Genomic DNA, 12,021 nt, shown 5'->3' on the forward strand with positions numbered 1-12,021 from the left:
CCACAACAGCCACAAATGGATCCGGTGTCTTTTAAACTGAGTGATTACAAAGAGCCTGGACATGTGCCTATGTCTTTTATTTGTTGAACTCCTTCCTTGTCCCCCAAACAGAGTGTTACAGCTGATGATATTTTCCTTTTTTGTGAAAATTAGTAAGATTTTGAAAAGACTCGATAGAACCAACATACAGATAAATAATTACCATTACATTAGCTGAAACTTTTAGTTACTTCTGATTAGAAAGACATTATGACAAAGCAGGAAGAAATTTGTAACTTAAGCTTAGGGATAGAAAGAAGTGGCATAAACACCAGGTTTATGCATCAATTTGTCATCTTGGTTTTCAGCCTGTCATGCAGCTTTCTGTTGTTAACATAAGTTTCCAAATGGTAAGTAGAGCTTTAAGGGATCACATTTTGTTGGTAGCATGGTAGCAGATGCATTTAATAAAATAAAAAAAAAGAAAAAAAAAAAAGAAAAAGAAAAAAACAAACAAACCAAAACCACCACAGAAATGACAAGAGAGCCTTTATTCACAGATCTGAATTAAGGAACATTTCCATATTGTGTTACAAGAGAGACAGATACTGTACACAAAACCAAAGAAAACGCCCAGGTTTAGCATATTTTAGGCTTCCTTAGGAAATCAGAAGTGTCAATTACTTCACACTGTTTATGTAAGGAAGCTTCTGATTAATGCAAGTTAGCCAGCTAGCATCAACAACAACATGTTACTTCTCTCATCTGTTTTCATGACAGACTGACCCAATGCAAGTGCTTAAAGTTTAAGAGTCAGTACTACAGGGACAAACCCCAGACCAACATGTTTCCATGGCCCATTCCATTTTTCCAGGCCTCAACATTCAAATGAAATGCTAATGAATCACAGTCCCACAGGTGGCTCAGACACAAGGTCCTCTACCTCCTTTTTGGGGAAGGGGTCTCCAAAGGCAAATTTTAGCTTGGAACTCAACCAGTTCTGGAAAGCAAATGGGCTGTTAGACCTAGCACAGCCAGATCTCCTGACAAATTTACTGCAAGGCAGTAGTCACCTACAGCAAAAATTTAAAATGCTTTATAATAGCCTTATGGATCTTCTTATATGACATTGGGGAAATCACTTATTCTCCATGCCTTAATTTCTCATTTTGAAAAGAAGCATTGAAAAGAACAATATTATCTTAGAGTTGTCAGGAGGGTAAAGCAAGAAACAGCGGAGGCAATGTGACTGCTTCAGCAAGACACACCATGGGAAAAATCCACAAATAAAGATTCAGTGCAAACACAGCTCTCTTGTACTCTGAACACCTGAGGGCAACCATACGAACTCCAAGGGTGTGGGATCCAGATCCATAGGCTCAACTGTCTGCTCTGCTTGGGAACAACATAAGCCTCTTACTTCTCAGCTAAATGCTAGGGTAAAAAATAAAAAGGAGTACTGCTGAGGTGCCATAACCTCAACCTTTAATGACAAATAAACAGGGAGTGGAGCTTGTGTGTGCAATCCCAGCCCCTGGAATGAAGAGTCATTCTCATTTCTTCACCTTCCATTGTGTAGGTATGTTTTAAATACCGATTCAAGCCAGGAGAAAGGTTGAGAGCTAAGCTATCAGATAAATGTGTTTGTCTGATAGTGAAGAAACTCACCCAAGAGTTTGATTTTAATTCTCTGCTTGAGAAGATTTATCTGAGCCTCAGTCTATTTCATCCCACCAAACACCATAGTGTCTGAGCTACAAGGAGAAAAGAAGGGCTGACGCGGTCACCACCATTAGTGGGCTTGCTAATCAAGCCTTTAATTTCCTTTCAGTTATACTTGCCTGAATTGAAACCTTATGCATCAAGCAAAAATAAAACGGTTTGTGCTTCTGTTTGAGTAAGAAAAGATGGAAAAATCTAAATTTGATTCTATTCAAAACAATTATTTTCCTTGGCAGCTGAACCAAAAGAACCCACTAATTATTCATATGTATTCTCGCAAGGTTATTTTATCCATGTCCTCATTAGCATACAGTTTCCTCCTACGGCAGGTACAATACTCATCATGAAAATATCAGTCCGCAAAAGATTTAGGTTTCTTTCCTTATTCTCTGCTGCAACATTTTTTTTTTTCTTGCCAGTCTAAAAAAAAAAAGCTGAACAACAAACCACACTCCAAAAACTTTCAAAAACTCTACAAGAAAACACTCTCACAATTTCATTCTGTAATCCCTCATTTTATTCTACTGTAACTTTCCTCTTCTTCCTTACTGTTCACATGCACAGCTGGTTGTAATGTGCTACATTAACCTAAGTCACATTTTGTGCTTTTCAAAATACATTACACAAATTTCTGATAAAATGACAGGGAGTGTTTGCTCACCCGCTTCTCAGCAACCTGTTTGACACGTCAATGAGAAGGCAAGAGCTCAAGAACACCGGAAACCCGCTGGGGTCTTGTGGCTCGCTATCACCTGGACCAGGACTCTGCTTCAGGAGCAGTCCACATCATCAAGTTCCTCAAATCCAGCGCTACAGAGCTGGTTTCTCTGAATCGAGGCCTTGGGGTAAAGCCAGGTGCAGAACAGCAATTCCTTTCTGTACAGAATTTTTGAATGTAAACAAACCACAACTACATAAAGATTCTGAAATTTCTCTCTCCTCTGTGAGATAATTATTTTCAACAACTCAGTCACAGCCCAGATACTCCACTGGCCTACGATTTAGTCCTTCATGATAAACAACTCACAAACAGAATACTGGCAATGCACACCTCAGTGCATTTTGTTCAAGAAAATGGACCTGTCTGAATTAGGTACAGCAAGGTATTAATAATGTAATAAACTTCCATATATCATGCAAAAATAAAGCAATATGGGTTACAAAACCACATGTATACAATGCCATTAAACCAAATGCAGTTGAGAAGCAGCACCCATTTTGTGAATGAAGTCATGGGAGTGCATAAGCAAGGCTTACTGTAGTTCTGGTATATGCAGGTTGGGGTGCTGCTTTTTAAATATTGTTAGACAGCAACATCTTTATGAGGATTTAATTGAACCTGTATTCCACTAATCTTTCACATCTGGTGTTAATGTAAGGAGATTAAAGTAACACAAAGTCTTTTTATCGCCAGTGATGGAATTATGAATTGATGTGCTAACGGATATATGGAATATTTCCTAGCCTAGAAGTAAAAAAAGTCAAGCAGCAGCTATACAGCTTGAGATACAGAGATAATTTATCTGTGGACCTGCCATTAATATGTAGCAGAAATAAACCCATTCCATAATAGGGCACATAGGTGGATGAACACTGACCTAAGATACTGCTACAATTCTGGGGAATGGGGAAAGGGGAGAAGCAGCAACTTTAACATGTGGAATCACTTGCCTGGAAGCTAAACACATTAGTTTGAAACTTTTCACCCACTTGGTTAAGGCATTAAGAACACAAACACTATGTATGGATAAGATTATGCGAATGACTTGAATTAGTAAAGCTGATATTTCACTTGTACTGAGTTTACTTGACAAATGTTTGGCTATAGCTGCTAAATCAGGTGCACAAGCTCTACTTAGTATAAGAATCTAACTGTATTGTGTATATGTAATTTAACACTGCTATTGCTAAATTCTCATTTAAAGAATTGTTCAAATCATCCTGGACCTGGAGTCAGATAAATCACACACCACCAATACTCGCTTAGTAAATAAAAGAATTCACAAGTACATGTTCTCAACTGTGCTTAAATAGTTACAAAAGTGATATAAACTCACTGCAGCCACTTCAGTTCTTCTGCCCTACCTCAAGTTCGCAAACCAAGTGAAGAAACAGAAGAAACAAAGCATCTTCACATACCAGTTATCATTTCCCCTCCGTGATGGCCAGATTTCAGAAATCCAAAGACTGTTTTGGATTGATAGGCACAATCCACGCAAGCCTGTACAGCCTGCTGAAGTACCACATTGACAGGACCTGGTCCAAAGTGATCTGGAAGCTGCTGAACCTTCTTCTTATCCAGGTGAGGCCCAGAATTTCCATGCTTGTTGACATAAACACACACTGAAAAAGAACAAGCCGTATTTACCACCAAGGAACTAAGACATGTTTCCAAGTTACAACTGCAAACCGCCTTTTTAGTTTTAATCTTGAGGAAAAGATGTACTTGTCAACTCAAAAAGCTGAACATGCATACATACTTGCAGAGCGTACAAAAAGTGCACACTCTGTCTTCCACCAAGGTTCTCCTGCCTGAGTCCTAAACCCACTTCTTTCTGGTCTCTAAAGCCCTTCTCTACCCCACTAACGTAACAAAGCTGTCATAATCTGTGCTTATCTTTTATTTTGACTAATCTCTGTTCATACACTAGTTCCAATAAAGAAAGAATTACTGGCAGGTACTCTAAACTATCAAGATGCGATTCTAAAAAGCTGGCCTTGCCAAGTTACTTCCCTAATTTTTGTCCTATTTGAGAAGCTGCACAAAGACAACCCTATGGTATATACCTACCACCGAAGCTCATTCTGAAGCACCCATGTGTGCATGTATAATGGTCCTGTGTGCATGTATAACGGCTACTGAAGGTCTGTACCTTCAGAAGCCCTGAGCCACTCATGTATGATTTCCACACAGCAACTTGGCCTTCTCTGCTACATAAAATAAACACACTTCTCTAGAAATACTGTAAGGCGGTTAGCACAAAACAATCAAATAGGACTTCAGAAATTACTTTTTATAGAGACTATGCAAAACTGTCTTTCAAAAGGAACGGCAAGGCAGAAAAAACATGGGAAAAAGCCATAACAGAAGATTTTTTTTTTTTTTCTTTTTGGCCTTGGCTGTCACATGACCAGGAAGGCACCCAAGACGTTATTAGAGCTTAATGAAAAAATGTGCCTCTGTGGTGATTAAGCAGACAAACTAAGCATTCTGTTCTACAAAAGACTGCCATATTTTCTGAACTGTAGGAGCATTTGGGCTTAGTTAAAAACCTGGATTTTTAAAAATGAAGTATTTCTGTAAGTGTTTTAATGATCTTATATCTTCATGCATATCTGCTCACTCTCTGATGTCTGTAAATTGGAGGAAACCTATTTGTACAAATAAGCAAAGATACAAATCAGCAAAATAGTTTCCATGGCATATTCTGTCTGGGCTCAACAACAACTGCCTCCTGAAAGGTTTATTTTCCTCTCATCCATGACTGAAGTTGGGAGTGAGAAGAGCCTGACAACTTCTATTGTAAAAACAGTTTTTAAATGTAAAAAAGCACCCCAAACAAAATTATCATAATTTATGGAGTTTTTAGAAAGTTCTGAGATTTGGTTGACAACATACAAATTGTTTCACTACAGGGTTACAAGTTCCTCAATGAGTTAGTTCATCAACTAGCTTATTTCTCTTTTGCCAATCCTTTTCAAGATACATTTCATTATATTTCAAAAACAAGCAAGCATAAAAGGAAGGAGGAATGTATTTCCTCTGACTGCCTTTACTTGGCTTAAACAGTCTGAGCTGTTTCTTTTAATGTAAGGCTATACAGAGATAAAATCTCCATTTTGTTATATTACAGTACAGCCTGCATGATATCAGAATATCCTATGGGTTTTTAGCTACATCTACTCCCATTTCATACATTAAGGAGTGGGTCAGACATGAGAGAACTGTACAGTTTCCATCTTCAGACAGGAACAAACTGCCAGGTCTGGGAGATCTTTCAAAAGCACCTGTGCTCCAGCACTTCTTGCTGTAATGCAGACATCAAAATACTAGTTCTGCAAAGTAACACTGGCACCTACAAATATCTTTAAAAAATAAGGTAGCTGGATGATGATTTAAAGTAATGAGTTTGCCACACATTTTCCATAAAATGACACTACTAGTTTGCTTGAAATGGAAGCCATTTCACACTAAAAATGTCATTAATTTTTTTTCTTTATCTTTTACCTGTGGATATAACTGATGCAGTTGCCCCAGACAAACTAATTCCATCTTTAAATAACTGTGTAGTGCCACTGTCCCCCTCAGGAGAAGAATGAGGAGAAGGAGATGCAGGACTCAGTTGTTCCAGCAAGACTTTTTTCTGTTTAGAGAAAAAACCCAAAGTCAAAATGTTTCATGGTTTTTAAGGAATCTGCAAAACCTTTCTGCTATCAGTTACCATCTTACTGAATGTGTGTGGTTCCTTATTACAAAAGTACTACACATAGCAGAGAAGATAAAGTCCAGGAAAGAAAGACCAGAAACTGTCAGTTTGCATTTACAGCTACACAAGTAAGGCATTGGAAGACAAATTACTTAAAAAGGAACCCACCTCTATCTAAAAAGTGGGAAAATAATGAGCTTTATATGCTAATTCATCACCCTTTTAAATCTTAGGAAGCACAAAAGAGGCATTTTGGATTATTTTCCTGTCCAAACCCTTCCAATCATCTGGATTTATGACAACTCAAATCAGTTAGTTGGGCTGTGTATATATTCCCATACAAAACTTGAGTCACATTTAGGTGTCAACTTTACAGTGCACCTAAATTTTCCCACAGCTTGTTTCAGAGGGGCTGAAATTCTCAAGTAATCACTTTCAGGAATTGGTGCTTTACGCAAGATACCAAATAAACCAGTAGTTACAATCCAGTCATGTGGGTTGCCAAAACCTTCTCCTTTCCCAAACCAAACTTATTTGCAGCTTATCATGACAGACAGAGTTCACAGCACAAAGACTTAGAAATTGGTCAGCACACATTACCTGAGAAAAGGAGAATTTTGCTGTAATTTGGTTTGGACTGGGGTTTAGAACAGAGACATGCACAATGAAGACATTTCTAATCTGCTTTGACATGCTATGAAAATACATGGAAATGAAGAAATAATGAATTGGAGAAAAGTTCATCACCTCTCCCTTCACCATTTATTCTTGCATGAGAACAGATTATGTTCTCATTCTCTTACCTACAAAAAAAATTAGGAATATATGAGATTACCCAAGGTCTTGACATTGCTGAAGGCAGCAGAGACTTGGCTACTCATGTGGTAAGGATTTACTGCTAAAATTAATCCATAGTGAAGTGAAAATTCAGTCAAGTTTCTAAGGGAGGCAAAGCCTTCCTCCATTTAGCAGTATTCATCCTTTACACTTTAAGCAGCAGCGTATTTTCCGAATAATATATTAGAAATCCTGTAGAAAGCAATCAAAATATACACTTTCCTAAGAGCAGCAGTGTTCAACTTCTTCACAACTTCTATAAAGAATAAATTTACTTTCTTCTGAAATCCAGGGCATTTCAAAGAAAATTTCTGTGCCCCTTACAGTTCAGAGAAGATAGGTTTGACTGGAGAAACTACTTGACAACATGGCACTGCGTGGAATCACCATGAATATAAGGAATAGACTGCCAAGGCTTGGCACTGGATCGTGAATGAGACAAGGTGGCTCAGGTCAGGCACTGAACCAAGCAGTGATGTACTACTTGTCAGGAATTGCCTATGTATCTTAACATTGGGTGACAGAAAGGTCTCTCTCCACCCTTAACACAGAGAACAAAAATGCACTTGGGAAGTTGGAGCTTTTGATCTGAAGTCTGGCATTCCTGAAGGCCCCTCTGGAGCAGGGACTCTTTGGGGAGGCAGTTGTCTGTCACCATGCTGCAAAATATGGGTGGTCGACTTGAGAGGAAAGAGGAGGAAATGGGAGAAATGTAGGCATGAAAACAAAATACAAACACTAAACTGTAAGACAGAGGAACCATCCACCCTCCACACTAACACATAAGCGTGGTGAGGCTAGCCAGCCATTTCCTACCTTCTCCGTCAGAAGGAGGAAAGAGCACACGTTTTGGAAATACAGCACATCAGGCTCGCTCAGCTGAGGTTCTCATTTTGCAACCCCAAACTGACGAGCAGCAAACTGCGATCCCAAAGCCATGTTGTTTCACGAGGCAGGCCACATTCCCAGCAGGGCTCAGCTTGGTCAGGGTGTCACTGGCTGGCCCCAGCCAGCTGGGAAGGCACACCGTTTGCCTGCAGAGAGCACTGGTCACTGTCTGGCACCACATGGCCAAGTTGACAGGCTTTACCCTGACGCTTAAAAGCTCTCTTCTTGTGGGGTCAAATTTAGGGCTGTGATCCACACTCAGACCAAGGCACTTCCTCAAGAAACTCCGTAAGGAATTCTTTGCATTGTTATGCAAAGTGTACTTTTAAAATAATTAAAGAGATGTACAGAGATTTCTTCTTCATTTTGACAGAGTAAAAACATACGGTACAAACTGGGTGAGACAAATGGAAAACAAAACCCAACATGCATCTCATAGTTAGGGAGAAGCTTAGAAAACTTTTCAATGAAGGAAAAAAATGGCACAACAGCTCAACATTCCTAGATGTATAATAAAAGTTAATACCTACACAATGATAAACATTGCAGCATAATGAACCTAAAAGGGCAAAGAAAGTCAAACAGCTCTACAGAGTATCAGGCATAGACCAATCTCCCTAAATACACAGTTTTTGAACTACCACATAGCCAGCTCACACATGAAGCACAATTAGCCTGAAATCTGGAGGGTTTTTTCGGAGTGGCCTGGGGAGGAGAGGTGGGAAGCACTTTCAAATCTCTAGGCACATACCACTTGCATTATATTTGTGTATGTACCATGAGGTATATGGGCTGTATGGCACTCCATGTCAGATATACCCTGCCTCTGCAGAACTCCCACAAAGCCATTTCTTCTCTTCACCCTTATGCTAACAGGCCTAACAGTCCAAAGAAGAGCTTGCACTTATGTACAACATCTTGGCAATTTAACCATGTACCAATGCAATAACAATCTTCCGTGGATTCTCAAAAGGAGCTAATTTTTAAAGTTTTTAATGCAAAAGTTAATGTAGTAAAACTCCCAAGTTACATATATCAAACTTAGATTCTGCAAAACCTAACTCTTAGTTGCCTGGTCCCACACAGAGGAAATCAGGAGTGTGTAGAGGTACCTCAGGTGCATTGCCTCAAGACAGGGAGTGTCAGTGGTAAGCCCCATTCCCCAAGCAAATCCCCCCAAGTACCTCACACAGACCAGGTGCCAAATACAGTGCTCCAAGCAGACACTTTCAGACACCCAGCTTTTAGAGCCCAGAAGCCTCTAAGGGTGAGATGCCTCCAATTATTCTTTCAAAGGATACGCAAAGCCTCTCAATTTCTTTTTCATGAGATACAGAGGACAAAACTCTTACATGAAAGTGCGCACCCTGCCATACCTGAGTACATTCTTAAGATATGGAAGCCCTATGTTCAATGTTCTCCTTTAAAGCCCCCCAGACTTATGGAGAACACCCCGTGCACCAGCTGAGTCTGGATGGCAGCACTCTTCTCCTCTTTGATCTGTGCCTCTGTGCACTTCTATACACCAAGCAAGAGATAAAGCTGGAGACCACTTGCATCAGTAGCCTACCAGTTTGGATACCGAACTGGAAGGGGCAGGCAGCAGAGGAGACAGCACTTGGCTTTCAATTGCTGGTCCCCAGAACCATTTCTTATCTTGTGGTCATCATTTCAACGAAGTGCCTGCTTCCAGCTTTGTGCTAGAGCCTTCTGGGTATGCTCTAATAATATTACTTCACTAGCACTTTACACTGAACAGCACTATCGCTGAAGGGAGAAGTCCCACCTGTGCCATTACTCCACCTCTTCCCACACATCACTAGCAATAGATCCCATAGCCCACAGTGATCCAGGCTGGAGTAGAAAAAACCCCAAACTTTAACTTTTTCAAACTCGGGGGCAGGGGGGGAAGGAAAAAAACCAAACCCAACAGAAAAAACTATGTCCTCCACTCTGCCATTGGTGCTAATGCAAAGGAGGGAGGAGCGCAGGGACAGACACAAATTGCGTGGGGAAAGACACTGCAAGATTGCTACTCCTCTTTGCCAGCCTGCAGTGGGTGAGCAAGCCTCAGAAAATAGATTGTACTTCCACGGCAATTCAAATTGTCCTAAATCTGCCCTGCTGTGATCCTATCCTTCCTTGCAGCAGCCGTAGCATTTGTGCTTTTTTTTGGGTGGAACAGACAAAGAAGAAAGTAAGAGGGCTGGATGGTAGGTTAGCTGTCTACCAGTTTAGCTCCCTGAACTAGCTCACTCTGGGATTGTTTACCCACCAGTGTTGCTGTCACATGCGAGCGGGAAGGGGGGGTTACAGCAGTGCCAATTTGTACCTGATCAAACAGTTCCAGAGGAGCTGAAGCTGGAGGCGGCTGCCAACACTCCAGGTCTGACTCAGCTTGGCAGGGAGAAAGGCAGAAAGGCATCACCTCTTTCAGACCAGGGCAGAATTAGGCCCACGCCTGGAGAAATGTATTGCCTGGAAAGAAGCTTCCTGCTTCATGCTAGTATGTCCAGGATTAGGGGATATCTAAGAGATTCATTTGGCAAATCCAGCTGTATGCTTAAGATGCCTAAATTCTGCAACAAAGACCTCGCTGTTCCTAATCCTTTGTTTCTAAACACGAAACAAAACAAAAAAAATTTAAAAAGTTATGCAAACTATAGATATGGTTCAGAAACAAAACAACCCAGACTAAAAAGCCTAAAGGCTTCCCTGGCTCTTGTGATTTTACTGGCAATGGCTATCCCAGAATAGTATTTTTCAACACCAACAACTGACTCAAATAAATTAGTAATCTTGTTCTGGAATACAATAATCCACAGAAGCTTATACTGAATATTCCAGAATAGCTATTCTAGACTTTTTCTTGTAATCAGCTGCTGAGAACAGTAAAGCCCTGAAGGCTGAAGAGAAGACAGAAAATTAAATAATTTTAAAAAATCTCACTACAAAATTTTGCAATATAAAGTAAAGTAGTAGATAAGGACTAACCTTTTTTCCAGGTTTTAAACTTTTTTTCCTTGTTTTAAGATTTTCAGTATGAGAGGTGCTTTTTGTCAGGGGAATATTTTTAGGAGACCTGCCCTTCTTGGGAACTGCAGACTGTCCAGGGGGTTTGCCCCGACCTGGTTTCCTGCCCCGTTGCGCTGGTACTGGAGCAGATTTCTGTGGAGACTGCATTGAACGCCGGGTCACTTTGGAAGGGGAAGATTGGAATTTTGCACTGCTCTTTGTAATGGAAACTGAGGAAAAACAAAAACAAAAGGGAAGGGGGGGAAAACCTCAAAATGAACGATGGAAAGTAACTTTTCTAACAAAGGCTTAAAAAAAAATAAAAGTGTAGTGCACAATTTACATTGTAAAATAAATATACTTGGATATTTTGAACTCAAGTGGTTGGCATGAAACTATATAACTTCATTAAAGCCAAAGAGAGAACTCTTTATACCCATTATTTTAGAGGGACTTTGCTATGAGAAAAACATTCAAATAAAAATAATTTAAAAAGAATTAATCTACTCACCTTATAAATGCTTCCCATAATTTAATTACGATAAGATATTTATAAAGTGCCATTCATCAAGAAGGCTTTCAAAATACTTCACAAATTATACAGCCCATAATACATCTGCTCTTCTCTAAGAGCAGTTTCCACGATTACAATACATGCCAACTACTTCTAGGGAGCTACAAAGTAATTCTGAGCAGCAAAGAAAAATCATCCCACTGAAGAGGAGAAACTGATGATAGGCAAAGTTATCATTAATGAGCATTTGTCTGAGATGACAGTTTAGAAAAAATTAAGTTCACATAACTATACCAGATTCTTCTACCTGGAGCCATCCAGACTTAAAATTTTATCTGGAAAAAGGACTTCCAAAAATCCAACACGAAGTATCATTTTTATTCATTCTTAACACTAAAGTGGTTCTCTGTTGAATCTCCCATCCTAAGACAAAATTGATCCAATATGTACATGATGTGACTGTATTATAATCTGGTGTGAAGCTGGAAGATGTAATCAGATTTCATTGAACAGAACTTCCTAGTTAACAATCTTTTCCACCCAACTTGCTCTTCTCTGAAGTAATAATGATTTTATTTTAACAATTTCCTTCACAATGGACAGATTAAAACACCAGAAAGATGCCAAACAAAACCTACG

General features: G+C 39.7%; 1 protein-coding gene across 9 annotated transcripts in view; it reads right to left on the bottom strand.

Annotated features, from left to right (window-relative positions):
- SCML2 (Scm polycomb group protein like 2) overlaps positions 1 to 12,021 on the bottom strand; it is a 74,893-nt gene that overhangs the window by 12,234 nt on the left and 50,638 nt on the right. For all 9 annotated transcript variants that reach the window (XM_069784766.1, XM_069784758.1, XM_069784763.1 and 6 more), the window contains 3 exons: positions 10,848 to 11,098; positions 5,930 to 6,065; positions 3,841 to 4,044 (listed from right to left, as the gene is read on the bottom strand). In XM_069784766.1, the coding sequence (XP_069640867.1) occupies positions 3,841 to 4,044; positions 5,930 to 6,065; positions 10,848 to 11,098 (591 nt within the window). The remainder of the gene's footprint in view (positions 1 to 3,840; positions 4,045 to 5,929; positions 6,066 to 10,847; positions 11,099 to 12,021) is intronic.

Source organism: Haliaeetus albicilla, chromosome 6, assembly GCF_947461875.1.
Source record: "Haliaeetus albicilla chromosome 6, bHalAlb1.1, whole genome shotgun sequence".
Classification (NCBI taxonomy): domain Eukaryota; kingdom Metazoa; phylum Chordata; class Aves; order Accipitriformes; family Accipitridae; genus Haliaeetus; species Haliaeetus albicilla.